The sequence below is a fragment of the Artemia franciscana genome, chromosome 9, assembly GCF_032884065.1.
Source record: "Artemia franciscana chromosome 9, ASM3288406v1, whole genome shotgun sequence".
Classification (NCBI taxonomy): Eukaryota; Metazoa; Arthropoda; class Branchiopoda; order Anostraca; family Artemiidae; genus Artemia; species Artemia franciscana.
In genome coordinates this window covers 3,510,052-3,535,190 of record NC_088871.1, presented here as the reverse complement: position 1 = coordinate 3,535,190, position 25,139 = coordinate 3,510,052, and the positions used below count along the sequence as shown (strand labels likewise).

The 25,139-nt window shown below is 35.6% G+C and overlaps 1 protein-coding gene and 1 non-coding gene across 3 annotated transcripts in view; one reads left to right on the top strand and one right to left on the bottom strand.

Moving 5' to 3' along the window:
• LOC136030894 (large ribosomal subunit protein bL9m-like) overlaps positions 1 to 25,139 on the top strand; it is a 67,782-nt gene that overhangs the window by 14,677 nt on the left and 27,966 nt on the right. Inside the window, exons 3-5 of one of the 2 annotated variants that reach the window (XM_065709989.1) lie at positions 5,509 to 5,681; positions 15,107 to 15,307; positions 19,812 to 20,032. In XM_065709989.1, the coding sequence (XP_065566061.1) occupies positions 5,509 to 5,681; positions 15,107 to 15,307; positions 19,812 to 20,003 (566 nt within the window). In that variant the 3' untranslated portion in view covers positions 20,004 to 20,032. Of the gene's footprint in view, positions 1 to 5,508; positions 5,682 to 15,106; positions 15,308 to 19,811; positions 20,033 to 25,139 lie in introns of those variants that run through there. The other variant, XM_065709990.1, reaches the window with a different exon arrangement.
• Trnar-acg (transfer RNA arginine (anticodon ACG)) lies at positions 638 to 710 on the bottom strand. Its single transcript has one exon. It is a non-coding gene; the product is annotated as a tRNA-Arg (tRNA).

Below are 25,139 nucleotides of genomic sequence, written 5' to 3'. Positions count from 1 at the left end.
ACTGTAGCTTCCAATATTCTAATCTTGGTTTGTAGACTTATCCTTCTATTCTTCCAAACTTTTTTTGACTGTGAAAAAACACCCTGAGCCTTAGCTATTCTACTTTTAACATCTTCACTGCTCCCACCATCTTTACTAATAATACTACCAAGGTAACTGAAGCTCCCAACCTGATCAATCTTCGTTACCTAATGTCACCTGTTCATCTTCACTTATTCCTAGCCTTAGTGACTTAGTCTTCTTAACATTAATTTTCAAGCCTATTTTAGCAACCTGAACTCGTAAAACCTCTAATAATTCTTTCATTTTGATCACACTTTCATCTAATATGCTTAAATCATCAGCATAATCTAAGTCCAGGAGCGTTCTTCCTCCCCATTTGATTCCATGGTCTCCATTTGCCTTTCCTGTGCTCCTTAAGACGAAGTCTGTCTTTTTGTGGGTGTGGGGTATAAAAAAAAACTTTAAAAACGCATCAAAAGTATTGCTAAATCTTACAATTGTAAAATTTTTTGTGTGAGTGGGGCTTTAAGTCCTTGAGCATACAGTATTTATAGCTTACTTTTTTACTGGAGTAAGTACATATTAAGTGACATGCGAAAAATTTTGTTGTAGATCAGTTCTTTTGGGAAAAAAACGAGGCTGCCAGGAGTCGAACCTGGAATCTTCTGATCCGTAGTCAGACGCGTTATCCATTGCGCCACAGCCCCTTAATGATCTATTTCGACAGTTTGATAATATTATAAAAAAAAGAAAAAGGAAAAAGTCAGGTTTTTTTTTTGATGCAAGTTTCTTTTTTTTATTTAAACTGACATAATATCTGATATAATAACCAAAGTCTTAGGTAATATTCCTGTGTATGAATCTATGGAAGAAATTATGACAATCTGAAGAATAGAAACATACTGCATTTTATAAGCTACGAACTTAATTGTTGCCGTGTATAGTTCTGGTTTTACATATGTCCTAGGGCCAGAGGTGTTGTATTGAGGAGAGGAGGGAAGCCCTGCCCATTCGGTAAAAAAAAATTTAGCTGTCTACTGGATAAAATTTTTGTCATTAGGGTAAATAGGCTGATGGAAATATATGGTGTAAAATCAATGAAGAAGGTATCTCAGTCGGTAAAAGCAAAAAATAAAGTAATTTTAAAAGCATTATCACGCGAGTCAATCGGTAAAAATGACCAGTCAGTCGGTAAGTATTTTCCCCTCCTCCACCAAACATTTAGGCTAGTTGTGGCGTGGCCTAGGGCTATATCTGGGACAATCATGGGATGTGGTGGGGGTGGCGTGCATTATCAGAAACGCAATAATGTGATTTGCAAAGAGCACAAAATAAATAGCATAATAGTACTACTCTTTTTGATTTATAATGTTTTCTCAGAAAATTCGTAACTCAGCAGTATTACTAAGTTTTACTTCACTACATCCTGGAAATTACTATTTATTCGGTTTTCGAGTCGCTTCCAGCATAGCAGCACTCCCCATATTTACCCTTTCCCCTAGTGACCGGCTTTAGCCCTATATTATACCAAAATTGTGCTGATTTTTCCGTAACTGTTGCGTTGTTTTATATGGTCTATGGCTACTCTCATGCACTGCGGCACTATTCTATTTTATTGTTTTTTTTCTATAATCCAATGATCTTAGTGGTGGTTTTCTGCAGTTTCAGTTCAACCTTTACCAAAAGTTAACCTGTAACTTTTTACTTAATTTGTTCAAATGCCCAGATTTAGTTTTTACTGTCTTTGGTAAGTTGGAGCTGCGGAGCTGAAAAACGGAAACTTTGTGGCATCGTTTAGTAACTAGGATAGTAATGAAGAGTAGGAAATGAGTATTAAGATACAACTGGTATATTCGTAAAAGATGTATCAAACATTAAATACTAGTTCTTTCAGGGGTATAACAAGAAAAACAGAATGAAGAGATAGAAATGCATAGAAGACATTTAAAGCGAGGGTTTTATGTACAGGCAATAAGGCATCAACTAATCACTGTTTCTTTTTATTGATAGTGTTTTAATAAACAGTGTCAACATTGAAAAAATCTCAAAAATTTACTAACCGAAATTTTACTTTTTATAACAACGTAGTGTATCTTTCTGTTTCTTAAATTTCGATATATTATGCTTAAATTACGGAATTCACAATTTTGTAACAAAAAGTCATTTCTGTTTTTCCACTCCCGCCATATCTATTACACCGTCGGTGTCTAGCTCAATATTTCGGCGAACGTCTATAATGGTTAATCCTATGAGTCTAGAGTCCTGTAAGTTTAGAGCTCTTCGTTAGTATTTCCACTTCTATTCATCCTAAAATATTCGAATAAAGACCAAAATCGTCAGAAAAACATGGACTCTAATAAAGATGCATGTAGGTTCAAACTAAGTATATGAGACGAAATACTCCTTAAAAAGTCCTGTGGTGGCGCAGTGGGTTTGACCCTAGCTTGGTAATACGGGACCCAGAGATCGAATCATGCTGCAGAAATGCACTGCAGGGCCGACGCAGGGACCTTAGTAGTCAAGAAGCGTCGTTAATCTGATACAATACAATACTCCTTAAAAAACAAATTATTATGTGTGTGTTATTTTAGTATTTGATAGGTATAGATTGGTGATTTATAAATTCTCAGGGTCTCAAGCTGTGGTAAATTTCCAATTAGTTTTTTTTCTTAATCTTATGATTTTCTGATATTCAATTCGAAGTTTACATCTCGGTATGTCTGTTGAGCACAAAAATAAAAATTTGAAATTTGACTCAGATTTAGCATTGAGTAAGAGAATTGTCCTGTAACTTATAGCAGTTATATACTTATAGCAGTATAGACGATTTTATGGACAAATATATGAAACCCTATACAAAAACATAACTATATTTTTTTACTGTTTGGTATTGAGAAGGTGAGAAATTCTGAGGTAATATTGTAGTTGCATTCCGGTTCCGTGGTTAACTCAAGTTGTGTGAATTTCCACTTTTTATCAACATTTTATTAGTAAATGTTTGAAAAAAAAACAATGCCTTTCCACTGATTCAAACTGAGAATTCTATACCATCTATATAATTATCCAGCTGGTATACCCATCTATACCAGCTAGATAAAAAATAAAATAAACTCGTACTTATTTGCCTTCTTTTATAAACAATTTTTTGAAAATCTATTCTTCTTGAATGATTACTCCGACATTAAGAAGGAATATTTCGACTCATATACTTAGTTTTAAGTATATACCTATGCGAACCCTTATTTAAGTTCTAAAGAATTTAATCCTTATTTTAATTTTTTAGGATGAACAAGAGGAAGTGATATGTCATATAATGCAGAGCTTTTAACTAGATGAAAATAGGCAGTAAGTGGCCACCAATTACTCACTAAAGTCCAAAACTTAAATTAATAATTTTTGCACTTCTCATACATTTACTTTCTATTAAACAAATCCCCTAAAAAACAACAATGTTGTAAAAACCACCCCGCTTCGCAAAAAAAACAAACTCAAAAAACCCAAACAGACAATCAATTTCTTCGCCTCAGTGCCATAGCAAGACTCGAAAACAAATTTTTGACAGTAAAAAGAAGTAAATATTTTGCTTTTCAACCCCGTTTTGACAACACAATTCTCATCATTTTGACAACCTAAAGACGTTAGGATTTTAAATTTCTCCTCCTTGTTATTACGAAATGAAGATTTTCGCCTCCCAGTTGGCTTTTCTGGTAATACGGACAGATACCCTTTATAAACCTAAATTTAATTAAATACTATTTGGCGGTATGTATCATTAGTAAAATCTAACAGAGACCGCACAAAGTGACTAAAACCTTGTTTCAAACTTGTTTGCAAAAAGAAACAGTCTGAATAATTAAAAACATATTAAAAACTCAACTATTAAAAACCAATTACAAAAAAATAACTTCTGTCCCAACTCAAACCAGAGCAAGCAGTCCCAACCACAAATTCACCACTACGTCAGGGGTGGGGGTGTGCGCCCTCCCGGATCCGCCGTTGGATATATATATAATTGTGTAACTTTTTCTTAACTTTTTCAAACGACCAGATTTAATTTTTACGATCCCTGGTACGTTGGTACTGCAGACCAGAAAAGAAAAAGCGGAACCCTTGTGAGTGTCGAAGCCGCATTCTCGCAATATTGGAAGATTGGTAGGCCAGTGCGTCACCCGATTGGGTTGCAAAGAGTTAGAATTGTTGTGTTTAAGTTACAACATTGACAATATTGTGTCTTTAGATGTTGTTTTTACGATACTGACCAAGTGGCGGATTCAAGATTTGAGAGGGGACGGAGAAAGCTGAAACTAACAAAACAAAAAAGAGATCGGAATCTTTACAGGATTGCTGGAGCATTGAACCAGAACCATTGCGTGGTAGAAAATCATCAAAAACAGTAAATCGGATTTACAGCTTTTCAACAATTGATTGGCTTTTTCGGAATTTTCACTTGGCAATATTTTGGTTCTTATCGGGCCAAAATTGATGTTTTGACGCATTAAATATTCAAAAGCGGCCCTTTTACCAATTTTACCAGGGAGACGACATCCCTACCAATTATACCTACCTACCTACCTATTCAAACCTACCAAGTAGGTTTGAATGATTGGTTTCCAAACTAATCCTTGATCATTTCTTTGCGACCGTCCAGCCTATATGATGGCCCTTGAGAAGATAGGGGAAAGAAGAGAAATATGTCACCCCTGCAAAAATGTGGGTTTTCAAGATGGGAAACGTGAAATGTCTAGTTTACAGTTTTTGGTCGTTACGATTCTAATGGTTTATTTTTTGCGATTTGCTACCATTTTCAAGGGGCTTCAGGCTCTTTTTTGAAATTCTCCAGATAGACATTTTTTTTCTCTCTCTGAAAAGTTTGTTTGTTCAGACACGTTTTTAGCATTTCGATAACTTTAGGCTGAGGTTCGCTCTTTACTAGGCTGCAGCTGGTACAGCAATGATGTGTGGACGGATGTTAGCATGTAACAAAATAATTTGATTAAGGAGTTATTTTTTTACGTTCTTGGCCTTTTACCGCCGAGAAATGTGCTGCTCATTTTGGACTTTTAAATTTATGGGTGGGTAGTTGTTAGCATTCAATTATATAATATGATAAATTCCAGTGTGGAATCATTTCTTACTTTTTTTGCAGCCTTTTCCTTATGAATCCCAGGGCTTACAAGTAAATCCTTTGTTTCACCACTCGAGTTTTTACAATATCATGTACGCGCCTTAAGTAGCCTAGTATATTTGCAGTTCCTTTTCTAACAATGACACGTGAATTACCTCCAACATTTAAGTATAAGTTCAATTTTGGGTTAATTTGGAACTTGTCAAAATACAAAACTTTTCATGTCATGACGGGTTTAAGCAAAGAAAGGGGTTCTCATAATGGGGTGTCCAAGGGACATTCTTTTGCTTCAAGGTAGTACGGTATATGTTTCTCCAGATAATGAATTTTCTGTGTGATTTCTGCATTTCTTATAATAAAAAGTCTTGTCTTCATTACAGGTTTGGGCAAAAAGGGGGATCTCATTACGGTGCGTCCACACATAGCAAGGGATAGACTTTTGCCTCAAGGTAGTGCCGTATATGCTTCTCCGGAAAATCTTAAAAAATTTGGAATTAGTGAGAGAGCTCTTGAATCTTTAAACGAACAACAGTCAAAGCTAACCTCTGCAAAGGTAAGATTTTTTCGTGCATAAGAATATATATATATATATATATATATATATATATATATATATATATATATATATATATATATATATATATATATATATATATATATATATATATATATATATATATATATATATATATATATGGATTTTGGTACAATGACCAGGTCGCTAACCACCTATTTCAGAGTCACAAAGGTTTCAGTCCTAACCCAGAAAGACTACTTACCTGAATCGATCACCAGTTAGTAAACCTTGGAAAAAGATATGTGTAACATATTAGCCTCGTTTTTGTCTGCCAGCTTCACCGCCCGATCTATGACCTGTGTTTTTTTATGGTTCTTGTTTTGCCAGTTGCTTATTTTTTGTCACTTGCGAACTTTTGCTATACCGCTGCATGGATAGCATTTTGCCGGTAAAGCCTCGTCTTGATTGACATCATTCACCCTGTCAGTAGCAATTTTTCACAAGTGGGGTCACAACATACCTCTCGTGTACGCAAGCTTTTCTAACCTAGTTAAGTTTAGAAGGAGGGATTATGCGCCTTTACCTTTTTTAAATTATTCACTGGGCTCTTTTTGTATAGATTCAATTTCATCTGATTCTTCTTGGAGACACCTGGGTCCCAGACTGGACGAGCGTATTCGAGATGGGGGGGGGCGGACGAAAGAAGTATAAGACCTTGAAGAATAGGGAGGGGGGCTAAATTTAATTAGAAGCTTAAGAAGGGAGGTGCATCAGCTTGATGGATAGTATATTTAAAGTGGATCAGCAGTTTAAATTAGACGAAATTGTGACGCCAAGTAACTTAAAGGAGGGCATGGAATTTTCAGAAGGGATATGGTTAAGGTAAGGGGACTTGGATTTAAGGAAACAAAGTGGCTTGATCACGGATTAAGAGGGGTTTACTCTCATGTCAAAAATCAAGGCATCTTGTGCAATATCATTGAGAATGCTCATAGGGTTGCTCATTAAATTTTTATAGCAAGTTTCAACGACCGTAATATCATCGACAAATTTCCATCTATCAGGAATTTGTTAGCCAGACTGTTAATTATGATTGAGAAAATGAAGTGGCATAGGATTGTACTTTGTGGTGTTCTATTGTAAAGAGGGAGATTGGAATAATGATTCAGATATTTAACTACTTGTGATCTAATTGATAAAAAAGAGACAACCAAATTCACCAGAGAAGAATTAATATTAAATTAAGTGACAACTTTTTCAACTAATATAGTGATAGAAGGCATTAAAGGAAGTTAGAATGTCGAACAAGATCACATGCTTTTTGGAGATTAATGAAAATTAGGTTAAGTCAAGTATTAGGATTTAGGATTTTTAGGAAGCGTATTTAGTATTAGGATTTCAAAAGTTTTCCTAATAGTGTTCACAAGATGGAGAAGGTATTGAGAGTGGACTTAAGGCTCCCGAATTGTGTTGGGTCGGCATGAGGTTGGATTTGCTCCTTAACCCAGCCTGTAGAAAATCCCTCGTGCAGTTTCGAGAATATAGTAGCGAGATGAATAGGACGAACATCTTCAAACCAGGCTTTTTATCTTTTTAAAGTGGTTGTGAAATCCTGCTTCCAAATTCGGAATTTGCCCAGAGTTGACAATCTCATTGACAACCACAGATAAGGTCATTGAAAGAACATCACTAAAGGCTCTAATAAGGCTTTTTATCTTTTTAAAGTGGTTGTGAAATCCTGCTTCCAAATTCGGAATTTGCCCAGAGTTGACAATCTCATTGACAACCACAGATAAGGTCATTGAAAGAACATCACTAAAGGCTCTAATAAGGCTTTTTATCTTTTTAAAGTGTTTGTGAAATCCTGCTTCCAAATTCGGAATTTGCCCAGAGTTGACAATCTCATTGACAACCACAGATAAGGTAATTGAAAGAACATCACTAAAGGCTCTAATAAGGCTTTTTATCTTTTTAAGGTGGTTGTGAAATCCTGCTTCCAAATTCGGAATTTGCCCAGAGTTGACAATCTCATTGACAACCACAGATAAGGTCATTGAAAGAACATCACTAAAGGCTCTAATAAGGCTTTTTATCTTTTTAAAGTGGTTGTGAAATCCTGCTTCCAAATTCGGAATTTGCCCAGAATTGACAATCTCATTGACAACCACAGATAAGGTCATTGAAAGAACATCACTAAAGGCTCTAATAAGGCTTTTTATCTTTTTAAAGTGGTTGTGAAATCCTGCTTCCAAATTCGGAATTTGCCCAGAGTTTACAGTCTCATTGACAACCACAGATAAGGTCATTGAAAGAATATCACTAAAGGCTCCAATAAGGGGAGACATGATAGACAGAGGGCACACACTTTACATCTTTAGTACGATAAAATAACTGATTGATTGAATCACATGCACCGGAAGCGGGTTGGACGTCAATGCCCCCTGACCGCGGAAACAAGATTAAATTTCCCTTATAGAACGTTCCTGTTTAAATCTCACTAAAAACAAGTTCCTCGTAGCAGTTACCCTCCCTGGGAGGATAGTCATAAGTAATATTCAAATTTAGTCAACAAATTCTATTAAAGTATTGCATGTTTGTCTGTACGGATAGACTAATGAACGCCGCCGTGGGACATCCCAGGCTAGAAAATCCAAAAGAATGAAGCCTTGTATAGAAAGATAAATTAGCCCATTATAGTTTAGGCTTAAGGAATACAAAAAATCTGGTCCATTTCATTTCGTTGTTTCGAATAAGTTACCTTTTCTTGCTCTTTCCAAATTATATTCATGGAAGTTGACTTCTGAAGCCTCAAAACTTTTTTAAATCATGCCAAAAGAGGTGAAATCACTTAAAAATGAAATTTTCGTCAGTCGTCAAGTTCAATGGACAAGTTCAATTGGGAACCCTAAGTGTGACAATCAAACGATAAAATAGGTGAGCAGCCCGATCTGGATTTTGTTTTGGGAAAAGTGTCCGATGTCTTGCAAATGATGTGGAACAACTTTATTTGATGGACTACTAATATCGAAAGGTAGTTTTGGTAAAAACAAAACTGAAAAAAGAACCGAGAACGCTGCAGAAAATTAGCTGTGTTACGGGTATCTTATATACCAAACTGACAATAGTGAAGGAAATGTCCTTAACCAAGGCTGAATCGGGAGAGGGGGTTTCTGGGTTTGACCCCTCCCCCCAAAAAGAATTGCCTGACTCGTAAAAAATTAACAAAATGCATACAAACAAAATCTTAACGCATTTTTTAAAGTTCCCCCCACCCCGAACAAAAATTTTGGATACAACCTTGCCTTTAATAGCCTCTTAGGACATTCCTTAGGAAATGACATCATTTCTTGTTTCAGGGGTGAGGGGTAATTGTCTTCCTGTTCCCTTTCAGCCTCTGTGAGTCAATCAATCAATCATTTCACTTTGCCAAACGTGTAAAGAGTGAATTAAGCAGCAAAAGGTAAATTTTGTCCTAGAATTAAGCTTGTGTGAAATAAACAAACAAAATGAGGTTTCAAAGGATAAGTGGTAGAGAAAAGTAGGGATAGAGACAAAGACAATGGACGAGATAGGGAATTGCAACAACGGATACGTAGAGAGAGTAGGGACTAGACAAAGAGAATAAGTGAGCAGATTGGAATAAAAAATACTAATCAACTAAAATAAAAGATGGAAGAAAAATAGACACATTGTGCTCAATTTCATAGCCCAAGTAGTTGACCTAGAAGGAGCATGAAAATATGTGACTTAAAAAGGAAAATGATGCCTGTCATAATGAGATTAAAGGGTAAAATTGAAACTAGAGGAAGAATAGGCCTATCCATGAGAGTTGAAATGCTAGTTTCCTACTGAACTTTTTAATTGTTTTCTTGAATGCTTTTGTTCAGACAATACATAGTTTTAGCTAAGAGAAGGTCACATATAAATTCCCTGAGTATAAATTCAGGGAAAATCACATGACTGAAAAAAAATTGACATTTTTAAGTTCTTAAGAAGACATCAAACTGAAAATTGACAGACACGCGATTTTTGTGATCAGTTTCCGTAGTTGCTGTCTAATTCCATGTTCTCACCGTGTTAAATTTTTATGCTTCTCTAATTTCCCAGTGAATCACCCGGTTGGCCTAGAAACCCGTGTGCAGGTTTATGCGAACGCATGTGGGATGAAACAAAAGCTTATTAGTACTGTATGAAGCATAATGAGCAAAATTAAAAAATAATAAGGATAGCCACAAATTAATAGGATTAATTAAGGATTCATTATCCTTATTAATAATAGGATACCCATGTACATATGTACATTCTTATAAGTGCATTTTCAGATACTGCCATTGAAATTTGCCAATTCTATGACATACAAAGTGAGATTTCTTATTCTTTTTTCGAAATTTTGGTTAATATTATCGCTTAAAAATATTTGTAATTTATCTCTAAGATTCTTTTGTTAATTTAGTTCCATCTAGTACCCAAGCTGGATAAAAATCTAATAATATTTTTCTACGACTGTGACCCTGGTCATAGGTAGCAGTGGTAATTTTATGACTGAATATTTGATAAGGCTTAATTTATTTTGTAACTTAGCCGAGTAGAACTGACTGTTCTGTAATAAAACATTGTTCGTACTTGTTCTGAACTGCTTAGGTTAGCTTCCAAAAGATAATCTCGGGAGTCTATAATTTTCCCAATAGTACAGGACACACGTAGACTTATTCATTCTTATAACTTAGTTCCTTCTACGCCCAGAGGCGCATAGGGGAGCAATAATGATTCACCAAACGACCTGTCCTGAGCTTTAAATAAGAACTCCTCTATTGGAGTCCTCGCCATCTTTGCCTCCCACTCTCTCCAGAAGCCTACTGAGGGTTATTTTTGGTCTTCCTGACTTTCAACGACCATGGGGTATCCATTAAAATGCCTTGTGAGGTACCCTTCCATCTCCCATCCGTGCCATATGCCCTAATACACCTGTCGCCGCTTTTTAATGTCATCGATAATTGGTTTAGGATTTATCATGTGGTGAATTTCATCGTTTCCCTTTCTCTCTGTCTAATGTGTGTTCAAGATAGACTTAGGCAACTATTAGAAAATGCTTTAGTCGTCTTTGTAATTCTATATTAGTGTTCTTGTTCCATGGCCACACATAAGGACGGAAAGGAGACAGGAACACACAGTAAAAGAGATAAACAAAAATGGAAAGGTTATATACAAACACAGGTGCTTAAATGTTCTCCCCTACAGATAGTGCTTTGCCAATTTGAATAGTTGTCCGGAAAAAATTAATTTAAAAAAGTAAATAAAGGTTAGCTTGTTAGTGTGATGCATTGGCTTTGAAGGACCCAATAAAAAGCTGACTCTTTTATGTTGAAGCAAGGAAGATAGGCAATGATGCAGATTAAAAAAGGTGATTGTGAATGAGATACAGAACATACAACTAAACATAAGCTATTGCGGTCATCCTTATCCCATTATGTGTCCCGCCATCTGTGTCCCCAACTCCTGGTTTGGGTTGTTTCCTCCAGTGAGATCAAAATATATAAAATGGACCCACTTTTATTTTATTTCGGGAGAACTGTCACATTTTCTTTCTTTAATTGTCCCTCCGTCCCGAAATCATGGCCATCTTTGGAAAATACACATGAGAACAATATTTATAAGACATATATGTACATTTTGCCTGGAGTGACAAAAGATATCTTTTTTCGTGACCAAAACAATCGAAAATATAGGAAAACGGGTATAATATTTCAAAGAAGATAGTGGAAAAATAAAAAAAAGACTTTGTACTATGATAAAGCTCCAGATATTTTGGGCTCTACGTCCAGAAGCCTTTATCAACGGGAAAAATAAACTAAATTGGACAGAAAATATAAAGAAAAAAAAGCGCAACCAAAAAAAAAAAGTCACATCTTTTAAAAGTTCAGTATGACAAAACAATTGTGAATAGTCGAGATGTTCGGACCTTTATTGCTATTACAAAAAAAAATTCAACTGTCTTATTTGAAATATTATACCCGTTTCTATATATTTTTACTTGTTTCATTTGTAAATGGAAAGAAAATGCGGTCTAAGTAATTATTTGATACAACTGAAAAATATTTTTCCCTACCCAACGCTGTTTGTGCTCGATGATTTACCTCGAATTACTCTGTCTAACTCTCTATCATTCCCGGTGCCTAGGATTGTGACTTGTGAGTTCAAAAACATTGAATGATAAAATCTATGGAATCGAGTCAGCTCTGTGAAACCCTCTTTTTGATAATTTATAGGCTTAAATAGCTTATTTATATAGAATATTGTAAAGGCATGTCTGTGACATGCTAGTGAAAGATAGTGACATGGACAAACAAAGGAGCAAACAATAAAGGAGTTACTCTGAGTAACTCTTTGTCATTTAATGCCTAAAATTAACTTGGGAATTACGATGTCAAAAAATAAGGATTTTGTTTCAAAAAAAGCTCAAGGTCAATCTTGAGCAACTCTCCTTATTTTGGACACAACTGACTTATTGACATAGAACATTTTAAGGAAATAAATCCATGTCGGTATAAAGCCACGTCTGCAATAAGCCCCCATGTCCAATAAAGCAATATAATAAAAGCCATGTCTAATGATGGTGATAAGGGCAAACAATAGGAAAAAAACTTGCGAAATGTAATTCTTAGAAAAGTTTTGTATAAAAAAAACTCATACAAATAGCGAGTTTATTGTATTTTATACCTAATCTGGTCATTATTCTCAACGTTGTCATTTATTCTTGCTGACGCCAACACCAATAATTTTAAAATAAGGACTTGAACGTCACAGACAACGTGTAATAAAAGGGTTACTTCCTGGAGAGTTAGGCAGAGTAACTTGGAAGTTAGTCAATGCTACCTTGTAAGATTGAAACACAGCCGTTGTTATACCGAGAACTTGCTATCAGTTGCTGTTGTCGAGTTTTCAATTATGTATATACAAAACAGACATTGTGTTTGCCTTAAGTTCTTGGCCAATATCTGTCAACTGGCTGCTTAGCCTCTAAAATAAATAAGCAAAAACATGGCTGTCTGTTTGCTTATGGGTATCGTCAGATTTTTATTTTTTTTTTCTTTCTTTTTTTGACTAGTCAATCCGGCAAGATCTTACTTCTCTGACCTTCTATCATTCTGCACAGTGTATAGTCTTTTGCTTAATAAAACGGCAAAGATCTTAGAACTCGCTGTTCGCAGTCAAAACTACTTAAATAAAAAAAAGTTCTGTCTAACAGGGCGTGAGCAAAGGATATTGGTGACGTTCTGATCAAAGCTGTTAGATCAAAGATCTGAGCAGAATGAACCTTGACTTTTTAGAAGGAAACGGCATGAGCAGAAGGAGAACCAATTTGTGGGAAGAGACATCCCCTTATCAGATTTTATTGCCCTCCCTAGACTTTGAAAAATATTTTTCTGGTATTTTCATTGACCCCTCCCATGTTTCAGAACTTTTTTTTTCATTATTTTAAAACGAAAAATTCCTCCCCCCCCCCCCCCCTCCTATGTTTTCATAAATTGACTACTCCTGTAAGATTGGAACCTTCAAGTTATCATAAAATTGTTTGTTTTTTTTCGCATAAGATGTATGATTTTAACAGATTAATTATCCAAAAAATGGGCCTAATAACGTGGTTCTTGTAATTTTGTATTGTCTTTTAGCCCATTATGCACCAGTATAACATGGCTGTTGAGTGCTCACCTCTTATACAAGGAAAAATAAATTTTTGAGAAAAGAAACTAACTTCAGGAATATTTTATTGGTTGTAAATGTAAACAGTGTATAGCTAAGTTGTGAACTTTATCATGGATACTCTTTTGTATAGGGTAACGGAAAAAATACATGGTTTATAATCACACATAAGCTCAAGCACTTCTTAGATTCAATTACAAATACAGGATATTCCTCATAGCCATCTGTTCTTAATGAAGTTTTGAAGAGTTTCTTCCATATTCCTCATTGCCATCTGTTCTTAATGAAGTTTTGAAGAGTTTCTGTCATATCCCTCATTGCCATCTGTTCTTAATGAAGTTTTGAAGAGTTCCTTTCATATTCCTCATTGTCATCTCTTCTTAATGAAGTTTTGAAGAGTTTCTTTCATATTCCTCATTGCCATCTCTTCTTAATGAAGTTTTGAAGAGTTTCTTTCATATTCCTCATAACCATCTCTTCTTAATGAAGTTTTGAAGAGTTTCTTTCGTATTCCTCATTGCCATCTGTTCTTAATGAAGTTTTGAAGGGTTTCTTTCATATTCCTCATTGCCATCTCTTCTTAATGAAGTTTTGAAGAGTTGCTGAGTTTGTGCCATTTTGATCAGTGTTTAAAAATTGAGTTTCAATAACCCCTAAACTGAATTTTGCCTGCTAGGACTATGACCAGTTTTTCACTAAAAAAGCAGAACAGGCGTAACATTTTTCAAGTCAAAAACGATCGTATTTGCTCAATTTAGGCATATTTTATGCCAGCTTTCGAACTAGGAATTCTTTCTAAATTAACGCTCATTTTGAACATTTTTGGGCTGACTTTTAAGTTTGAGAAATTTTCTCCGTATGCTGGATAACTTCAATATTCTTGTGAGGAATTAGCTCACTGAACATAGCTTGCTAACTCAATTAGCTCACTTAATCTGCTATTATGACTATTTGACTGTTTTGCCAAGAATGGACACATTTTCCCCAGTACATACCTGAAAACTAAGATCGTTCTTTTGTTTATTTCAAAATTATGGAGTTATAGGACAGTGCTATAGTTTCTTCAGTACCGCCATGTTAAGCCATAAAAATAAGCAAAAATAATTAGTTAAACATGACTAATATCCAAAAATTAATTGTCAGCTAATTCCCAAGAGTAAGTACACCTTTAAAGGAAAGTTACACTTTACTAAACTAAACTAGCTTGCCGTTTTGCCAAATTTTCACCCATGTTTCTTTTTTTTAAAATGGCGCCATCTTCTACGAAAACACTACGAAAATGTTCAGACGACAGTTGTTATTCGACCCCCAAATTGGTTCTTTTCTTCTACTCCTCTTGTAAATTAAAGGACCATAGTGGAAACAATTCAAAATACCGTTAAAAAATGTTTTAATTAATTATCTGCCATCCGTTAAAATCAGAGCAAAATAATTATTGTTATTTTGTAATAATAACTGCTAAACTGCTGGTTACCAAGTGTTTCTAGCTTGTCGTTTTGCCGAATTTTCACCCACGTTTCTTTTTTTTAATTTGGCGCCATCTCCTAGGAAAACAGCGCATGGAGGTCTTTTTCACTAAAATTGAATTTTCGATTTTTTTTCATTTTTAAAGGTATAAAGTTTTGCGTAAGTTCATTTAATCATTTCAAACAATTCGGTTACATTTTCACTATCCTTGGTACTTTAAGTTTGCTTTTGGTTATACCTTAGATTATTTGGGAACTGATATTTTTTTTTTAATTTATTTTGCTTCTTTGTAGACAAGGAAACAACTATCTCAGGAAATTTTGGCCTTGACAATGAATAGAGATAACCCTTGGACAATAGAGAAATATCATGTGAAAGCCTGTCTGAGAAAATTTGGCTTTTGGGTACCCGAGGAGTGCATAGAAATGCCTGAAAAGGAAATATCTGGACCTGATATGGAATTGCAGGGGAAAGTATTTATTGCAACTATAACTGTAAGTTTATAGGCAATCACATATAGCAGTTTACAGGCAACATATTTATGGGGGATACAATATAAGCAACAACTAGAAGGAGAAAAAAAGAAAGAAAAAAAACAAAACAAAACAAAAAACATACAGAACATACCTGAGGCCTGGGAGCAAAGTGCAGAGAGGAATATCACACACCACTAACAAAACACAGGGGCCAGAAGAGAAAAAAAAATAATCTATTTGATTCTTTATTAAATGATCCTTAAGAATCCTTTTAAAAGTCCAAAACGAGTGGCATTTCTGCACTGAAGAAGGTAGTGAATTCCAGACCTGTTGACAAGCAATGTGGGGATTGAAATCTGATCGAACAGTAGGGGTAGGCGGAATGTGGATATTATTTGAAGAACGAAGGCTATATGGAGCTGAATCAGAAATAAACATAGGAGTTTTCCGAAGAGATTTTGGAAGATTGCCGTGAAGTTGATCAAAGACAAAAGAAGCACAAGAAATAATGTAAATAGACCGTAGACTTAAGAGCTGTGTTGGTGAAGAACGGTTGGTGTCCATAACCAGACGCCGTGCTTTATTATACATGACGGAAAGTGACCGCAGCGTAGACGGAAAAGTAGACATCCATACAATGGGGCAATAAGGAACATATGACTGGACAAGACAAAAAAAAAGAAGTTTCAGAATAGATCCAGGAAATGTATATCTAAGTTTTCGAATGATACCCAAACTCCGTGAGACCTTAACCCTAATCATGGCTACATGGTTTCTGAATGAAAGGTTCTCATCAAGCAGGATACCAAGAAACCGGACCACCCGATTCTCTGGTCTACACAAGGAGCCTTGTGACACCTGAAGGTGTGTAAGCTGAGGGAAAGCTACACCAATTCGAGAAAAATAAGAAAATGTGATTTACCAACATTCAAGACCAAGTAATTGGCATTAAACCATGACATAACTCTCTCAAATAATGCCACAAGGTTAGACTTGATATCACATTCCGTCTTCCCAAGGGTCCCAAGAGTGGTATCATCAGCAAAAGCAACAAGAAAATCTTCATTAGAAGAAGTATTGGAACACGACTGAGCATTAGGCTGACACAGCTTGCAACATGCCAGAGGCCGGGTGTTTTTTACAGCTGAAATCAGATCATTAACATAAATCGAAAATAAAATGGGACCAAGAACAGATCCCTGCGGGACGCCATAATATACTTCAGAAGGGCTCCGGAAAAGCGGATCAGTTGAAATAAGCCTACCAGAAAGGTATGAATAAAACCAAGAATAAGCGTTAGATTTTATACCAATATGTGATAGTTTCCAAAGAAGAATCCGATGAGTCAAGGAATCAAAAGCTTTACGAACATCCAAAAATAAAGCTGCCGGGATACGACCAGAATCTATTGCCAAATGAATGAAATTCATTAAAGCTGCGCAAGCATGCTCCGTAGAGTGACTCGCTCGGAATCCAAACTGGAAATCATGCAAAAAATCCTTTGCATCCAGAAAACTAAGAAGCCTGGATAGCATAGCCTTCTCAAAAATTTTGCTGAAAACAGATAGGAGAGAAATTAATAATCTAAAGTTGAATTAACCTTGGTGCAGACGGTTCATCTGCACCACAGTGCAGAAGCCTTGTCGCCCTATTTTATGCAGATTTTAAAAAGTTTTACACATAAATTCGATCTGGGGTTTCACATCATGTAAAACAAACAGGATAATGCTGCCATAAATAAACTTAAAGTTAGAAGTAAACTCACAAAGTAAAACTCAAAATTGAGTTAGAAGTAAACTCAAAAAGAGGAAAATAGTCAAGCCGTTTATGCTCTTTCTTTTGTAAGTTTGAAGAATCATAACTTTTGTAGGCTGTTAAGTTATTTATTTATGCCCTCTATAGGTACACAGAGTACACAGTGTACACAGAGGAGTTAGAAGTTTAGAAGGCTATTATTCAATATACAATATAAAATACAATTCAAAATGGAATTACAATGCACTTAATCCGCCTCGAAAGGCTCCATGGCTAGGGATACAAGGGGATAATAGGAAATAAATGAAAAGAAAACTAAAAAATATAAAATTACACTTCTAAAGAAAAGGACGACAATAAGTAGCTCATAATCCTCATAATAACTCATAAATATATAATAAATAGCTTAAATATATAATGATAGCTCATTAGTGCATATCACTAAAAACACTCATAAAACATAACGCATAAACACTCATAATACATAACGCTTAAATAGCTGTTTTGTTAAAGCGATGGCGACAAAACTATTTTTCATTAAACAAGAGAGTTAAGTGGGAAATTTATTCTATTTTCTGTAGATCGTCTAAGAAATCGATCGTATTCCTGATCCATTTTAACAGTAATATCAAATATTCCGAATTTTCGTATAATGTACCTATTTTTCAACTATAGTGGAATTCCAAGAAAATATTTACACAAACTGGAAAAAGTTTACGCGGATACGCTAATTATCACTTTTACTTAAAAACTTGGAAATTGGAACAATGAAAAATATACGACGTGCAAATATTGAATTATAAATTATAGCAAGTGTTTGTTTATCAAAACGACCTTTCACCCTGACTTGTAGACCATAAGTTTTCCCGATACAGGCAATAACACCAACTCCCGCGTAGCATTAATTGACGGACCAAAAGGCAACCCAAGGTATAGGGAAAGTATTGGGTCAAAATAAATTGAAAAGCTGTATCATTGATGAGTTTGAAATGGACATTGCTGATGTGAGTGGCTAGTGGTGGGCTTGTGGTGCTATAACTGATTTAAATAGTGTTTAAGGAGGTAAATAAGGTAGCGTACAGATATTAATGGTAATGGGCGTAATTTTTTTATGTAGGACTCAGATTAAAGGCCAATTTTTCCCGGTCGCTAGTGAAAAAAGGGAAAAAATCTTCGTGTATCTAATAGTCATAGATCAAATCAAATTATTTGTTATAAAAAAGGTACACTTTCATGGGCATAACCAAACATGGTATCTTTTAGTCAAAAATAAAACACTGTAATAATTAAAATATGGTTAACAAAAAAAAAAAAAAAAAATCTCAGCGAGCAGTTATCGAAACGCACAAGCAACGAATGATTAAAAGCACGAACAGTGGCTCAAAGATAGTATCACTTTGTCAAAAATAAATAAAAAATACTATGATAAATAAGATGTGGTCAGTGCAAAAAAAAAATTGTCTACAAACACAACAGTTATCAAAACGCACAAGCTACAAATTATAAAAAGCACAAACAAAACTCGGAACAAAGCTTCGTGAATAACGCTGTAACCTGGAGTAAACTGAAACCAGTTTTGGATCTTTCACAGCCACTTCTCTGAGAAGTTGGAATCTAATAGGGACAATGGGGAGCGGAAGAAATTTCTTTTAGATGGGATGGATGAGGTGGGTGGAGCTGAATTTCAGGCACACGACGGACAAAAAGGGGTTGAGTTCAAATGCTTTTAGATATAAAGAGTAAGGCAGCGGTGAACTTCAGTCGATGATTTGCAGTAATCTCTTCTGAACCGGTTCAATTTCATCACTTTCTTCTTTTTTCAGAGTGAAATGCCAAACAGGACATGCATATTCTAAAATTGGGCGGATAAACACGCAGGAAATTAATTTTAGTTTATCCTTGGGAACCTGAAATTTTCTTACAATTTTCAGTGTTTAAATCAGACTTTAAATCAGATTCAGCCATTGAGGTATTAAATGCACATACACGGCCAATACCCACTTTTTCATGCTAGCTTTCTCTGTGAATCGATTTCCCTGCCTCTGTGACAGGATTTCACATGTATGAGTAGCTAGTTGATTGTCTGATTTTTTAATTCAGTTGTTGCTTTGCCATTACTTGGAAATGATCTCTTATTTTACCCTTGGGCTTAAGGTTTGCCTTGTTTTGTTTTATTCTGTGGATCTGTGGACTTTTATCTTTACTTTTCTCTCATTATTTTCTTTTTTGCACTGAGGTCTTGGCACTGACGGTTGAGCGGAGATCTTGACCAAAATATTTGCATACTAGTTTCTTTTTTTCGATATTATCCTCGTTTTTTCTTCACTAAAAGTGTTTACTTTCACGTATGTATTGTGGAGTCTCTGCCATTCCCGTCTAATCTAAAGGTTTTTATGGTTTTTCTTATAATCTTCTACATTTTATATTTACAGCGTTTCCATTATTTTTGACACTTTTTCGAAATTGTGTCTTTAAAACGACATTACACATACATGTCTTCTCTTTAAATATTTAATTCAGTTTCTGAATAAGAAAAAGGGCGTTCTGGTGCTAATTTATTTGTTTTTTTTTAGAAGACATGTTGCTATGAAAATAATAAATTTAGTTGTCATTTATAGACCGCCTTGTTTAGTCCGCGTACATCTCGTTACCCGTTTCTATTCTTTTTGACAGTATTGTTTAGCATGTCTCTTTTTTCTCTTATTTACCATTTGTTTTCATTTTATTTTTCCCAGTTTCTAAGGTATATTTTCTCACTCATTTTTAGCTCAACAAGACGGACAAAATTTTGTTGCGATGTCGGATTCACCATTGGTCAACTGATGCAAAGGATAGATTACCACACGAAGTTGGTTTCTATCTGAATGCAAATGACCCTGTTTTTGCGGAAGATAAAGAAATTCTTGACACATTACCGAAGCCTCTGCCTCCCAAAATTAAAGAAATTCCTCTAGTTTAAGCTGTGTGGATTTAAATATACTTTTTTTTACAAGTTCAACTAAAAGAATTTTTTAGGATTTGATATTACCTGTGTACTAGGGGGTTGGTAATCGGGGTAACCCTGTAAATTCTGTGTTAAAAATCCTCTACATAGGGAAAGTTTTGTATATTTAAGTCTAAAAATACAATTTAGTAGGGTACAGAGGTCCAGAACCTTTCCTGGGAGGTCCGTACTTCACTGCTTTTGCACTTGGGTGACCAAAGCCCTTGGGCTTAAGGGTCCACTTAAGCCTGACTTTCCCCAAATTTGGACTATTTGAGAACAGGAATCACCTTTTTCTGGATTTCACTACTCCCCCTCACCCTTTGTGAAAATCTTCTTATCCTCCCCTGCGTCGTCTGCAGTTTGCACATCCACGATTCTAATAAAATGTTTGATAGATGGTTCAAGGCAAGGAAGACATTTGATTGATGTAAGGGCCGTTGCTCTCTTCTATTTTTTGAGCTATTTCAGGATTATTCTTGGAAGAGGTTGTGTTGAAAAGAGATGGCACAAATGCGAAGGGCTGTTTTGACAAGAGATGGGGAATTTCAAGTCATGTAATACGTCAGCCCTGCTAGATTAATTTGTCGGTACCCCTCCAGCAAGGTAAAATTCAAATTTATCGAGAATATGCCAATACATATTTTAGTAATGTATGCAGGGTAATATTTATTATCTATGGGTTCCTTCCCAAGAGTGACGAGGCGGATGTGACACATCCAACCCTTGTTTATAAATTTTCGCTTCTAGCCAAGCACCTGTCATTTTTAAGCTATTTTTTGTATAAAGTTGTCTACTCACTGCATATATTTGCATCACAATACCTTAGTCATACAAAATCTTACCCCACAAAACTATTTCTCAGTGAATATTTTTTTTTTCGTAACATTAAGCTTTACCCTTGATTAGCCCTGGGTAGCCCTTGATCAAGCTATGTATTTTTCTTAGTTTCTTCTTGTAAAAAAGCTAATGCCTAAATATGAACTGCGGAAGACTATTCCTCACCAAGTAAATTTTAGTAAATTTTATTTTCTGGCCTGAAAATATGGAGAGGGGGGATTTAAAGGTAAGAGAAACGTGCCTTTTTTTTCTAAAATTTGCTTCGCCGAGACAAGCTTGGTCTCCTGGTAGTAAAACTTAAGACGGGCAGAAATACAGTCCTATAATGACTGAAGCTTAAAAGGGTGCCTGATTAACGATTATTAACTCAATCTTTTTTTGTTGTTGACAAACCAGGCAAAGAAGAGAGTAAGTGAATGTTACCGAAAATACCTTCCCCCTTGTAAAATTGTCCAAAAAAACTAAATCAAGAAAAATTACCAAAAAGGCATTCCCTTTTGTGAATCAGGGTATGGGGGTTCTTATTTCCGCTAGTAATTGGGAGTTCTCCTCGGGGGCTACGCCGGACACCGCTTCTATGTCTAAAATTCGCTTCACCAAGCGAAGCTTCTGGTGTATATATATATATAGTAGTTATATTTCATGAATTTTACTAAAAAAGTCAAAGTCTGTTTGAAAACATTTGGGGTATTCGGAATGATTTATTTTCGGTGCCTTAGGTGGTTCTAAGGAGCAAGGGGGTTGAGGAGTTAAATTGTTTAAAATTGGCTTTCTGTTTTCGGAAAGAATCATCTTGTACACGTGGAGACTCATGGGTCCACTGATCTCCCTTAAAAAATGTGATGGTGTTTCAGATTTCCCCATGTTTCTTTTAATGTTTGCCTTTTTTTCTGTTTTCTAAATTGTTTGCTTTTTGACAGATTTTATTTGTCTAATTCATCAGCTATTTCCAGGAAAACAGCTTGGAAGAGCTTCCAGGGTTGGGGAGGTGGGTCGGTCTTCCTCCCAAATTTTCTAAAGCTTATTATTTCCTGGTGAGTTGAAAACCTTTCGTATGTAGTATATTACTACTACTAATGACTCACTGCAGCACCAAGCCGTCTGAGGCCAACACAGCTACGCACGCTTCTCCTCTGACCTAATCTATTCAAGGCCTCCCTCTTTACACCCTCCCATGAAGTTCCCATTTCCTTTAAATCTTTATTTATGACATCCTCCCAGACGAGGACGACCTGCTTTCCGTGTAGCCCCAGACGGTTGGCCAAAAAGGACAATCTTTGGCAATCTGTCATCCTTCGTCCGCAGAACATGGCCTAGCCATCTCAACCTTTCTTTCATTATAGCCCTAGAAAGCGGGATTGAACCACATTTTTGTACAGCCTACTGTTTGAAGTACGGTCAGTCAGCCGGGTATCCAGAACAATCCGTAGGCAATTTCTCTGGAAAACATCTAGTAAATTTTCATCTGCTATTCGGAGCGCCCATGCTTCAGAGTCATATTTGACCACTGTCATCACTGTAGCTTCCAATATTCTAATCTTGCCTTGCAGACTTGTCTTTCTATTCTTCCAAACTTTTTTTAACTGTGAAAAAACACCCTGAGCCTTAGCTATTCTACTGTTAACATCTTCACTGCTCCCACCGTCTTAACTAATAATACTACCAAGGTAAGTGAAACTCCCAACCTGATCAATCTTTTCGTTACCTAATGTCACCTGTTCATCTTCACTTATTCCTAGCCTTAGTGACTTAGTCTTCTTAACACTAATTTTCAAGCCTATTCTAGCACCCTGAACTCGCAAAACCTCTAAAATTCCATTCATTTTGCTCACACTTTCATCTAATATGCTTCAATCATCAGCACAGTCTAAGTCCAGGAGTGTTTTTCCTCCCCCATTTGATTCCGTAGAACAGCTTCCAGTGCGAGGGGTTGTCATTACTTCCAGATTGTGGTAACTTCATCACCTCCTGATGAGTTGAAAATCTTTCGTAGGTGGTGATTGACCAGAGTAAGGACTTCACTATATCAGAAGCTTACAGGATGTTCCAGTTCTAAGAAAACTAGATATTGGATAAACTCAATACCTATATATACTCCTCCTCCTAATCCAGCTTTCAGGGTTGCTTTTGATCAATCCTTATGCCCAAGATTATCTTTCAACCAGATGAATTTCCTACTCCTGAGCTCGGACAACTTTCGTTTTTTTTTATCTCTGGCAAACATTCAAAATGCATGTTGTTAAGAGAAATTTTTTGTACGGTTTTAAAAACTGACTGATCAAACATACCAAAAAAGGACATTCTCAACACGGAGTTCTTTGTTTGCTTTAATTGATAATAAAGCTATATTAAGGGATTTTTAAGGCTATTAAAATTAAATTTTGCTTAATGTTTTCTATAATAAAGATAACCCGAAAGCATTTAAGACTCTTTATTACTGGATTTATAAACCCATTTAGTCAATTCGTTACAAATACAGTTCCAAAATTGCGCTTGATCATTGAAACATATCCTTTTTAAAAAAAAAGAAAATTATTATTCAGTTTTTACTGTACAGTGGGTTACAAATAAATTAACGTTATTTTGCTTAATTATGAATAACTATAAAGAAGTATACTAATGACAAAGTGGGACATATGGTTATGTGGCCTGGATTGGCAAAAAAGGCAAGTGTAACGAAAATCAATTAATAATATCTGTCACAAATACTCAATGTGCTCCATTCTTTATCATTGCTCACAAAAGGATAAGATTTGATTGATCGAAAGTCGAGATACTTAGCTGAAAGCTCGTGAGAACGGGGGTTTAAAAATCCGATCGATGAACTAATTAAAGATTGTATGCGATAATTCGAAAGACGCTTTTTTGTGTATTAAATTTAAAAAAACAAGTTTTTTTTTAACTGAAAGTAAGTAGCGACTTTAAAACTTAAAACGAACAGAAATTACTTCGTACATGAAAGGGGCTGCTCCCTCTTCAACGCCCCGCTCTTTACGCTAAAGTTTGACTCTTTCTCTCAACTCTACTTTTTAAAACAGTAAAAAACTTTAGCGTAAAGAGCGGGGCGTTGAGGAGGGAGCAGCCCCTTAAATATACGAACTAATTTCTGTTCGTTTTAAGTTTTAAAGTCGCTCCTTACTTTCAGTTAAAAAACTTGTTTTGTCCCAATTCCTTATGAATGACCCCTGAATCACAAAGGCCTTGGAATAAATACTTGAAATTACTTAAAATACTTTAGCGTAAAGAGCGAGGTATTAGGAGGAGGTAAACCCCTCATATGCTTAATAATTTCTGTTCGTTTTAAGTTTTAACGCTGCTCCTTACTTTCAGTTGAAAAAACTTTTTTCATATTTATTTTTCTTTTTTTTTTATCATGCTAGAAAATCCTGCGCTCCGTTCATGGAAATTTTCTTCCTCCATGACAAATTAATCCGAGGAAATTTGCCCAACATATCCCCCTCCTCTAAGCCCCTCCCCCCACCAACCAAAAAATCCCCCTGAAAACGTCTGTACACTTCCTAATAACCATTACTATATGTAAGGACTGGTCAAACTTTGTAACTTGCAGCCCCTCCCACGGGGACTGTGGGGGAGTAAGTCGTCCCCAAAGACAGTTATAAGGTTTTTTGACTTTGCTGAATAAAATGGCTATCTCAGAATTTTGATCCGGTGATTGGGAAAATAATTAGCGTTGGAACTTAGGTGCCCTCCAATTTTTTCGTCACTTGAAAAGGGCACTGTAACTTTCCATTTCCGTTCGAATGAGCCCTCTTGCGACATTCTATGATCACTGGGTCGATACGATCACCCCTGGGAAAAAAAAAAAAATAAGCACGCATCCGTGATCTGCCTTCTGGCAAAAAATACTCGAAATAATCGAATGCTCTTAAATTATATAATCGTAAAGAATAATCTTAAATTATATAATGGACCCTTTTAAATTATACGCTCTCGACCGATTGGTGTATTTGCACATATTATTTGGTTTTAAATATAATTTAGGTTTTTTCCACATCTTATTTCTTCTCTTCTCGCTTAGCCTACAGAAATTTTTGGAAATTGGAATTTTAGAAAAGGCCAGAGATGGCATTATTTTTTCTCGGAAATGAACTTAGCTTCATATTGTCTTTTGAATTTTTGCATGTGAGATGGAATTGTATGAATGGGTCAGAGATCACTACCTCATCTGTTTTCAGACACCTGAAGAAGTGCGCTGAAACAAGTAAATACTTAAAACGTAAATGATCAAACTCTCTTTTTTTACTAATTTAT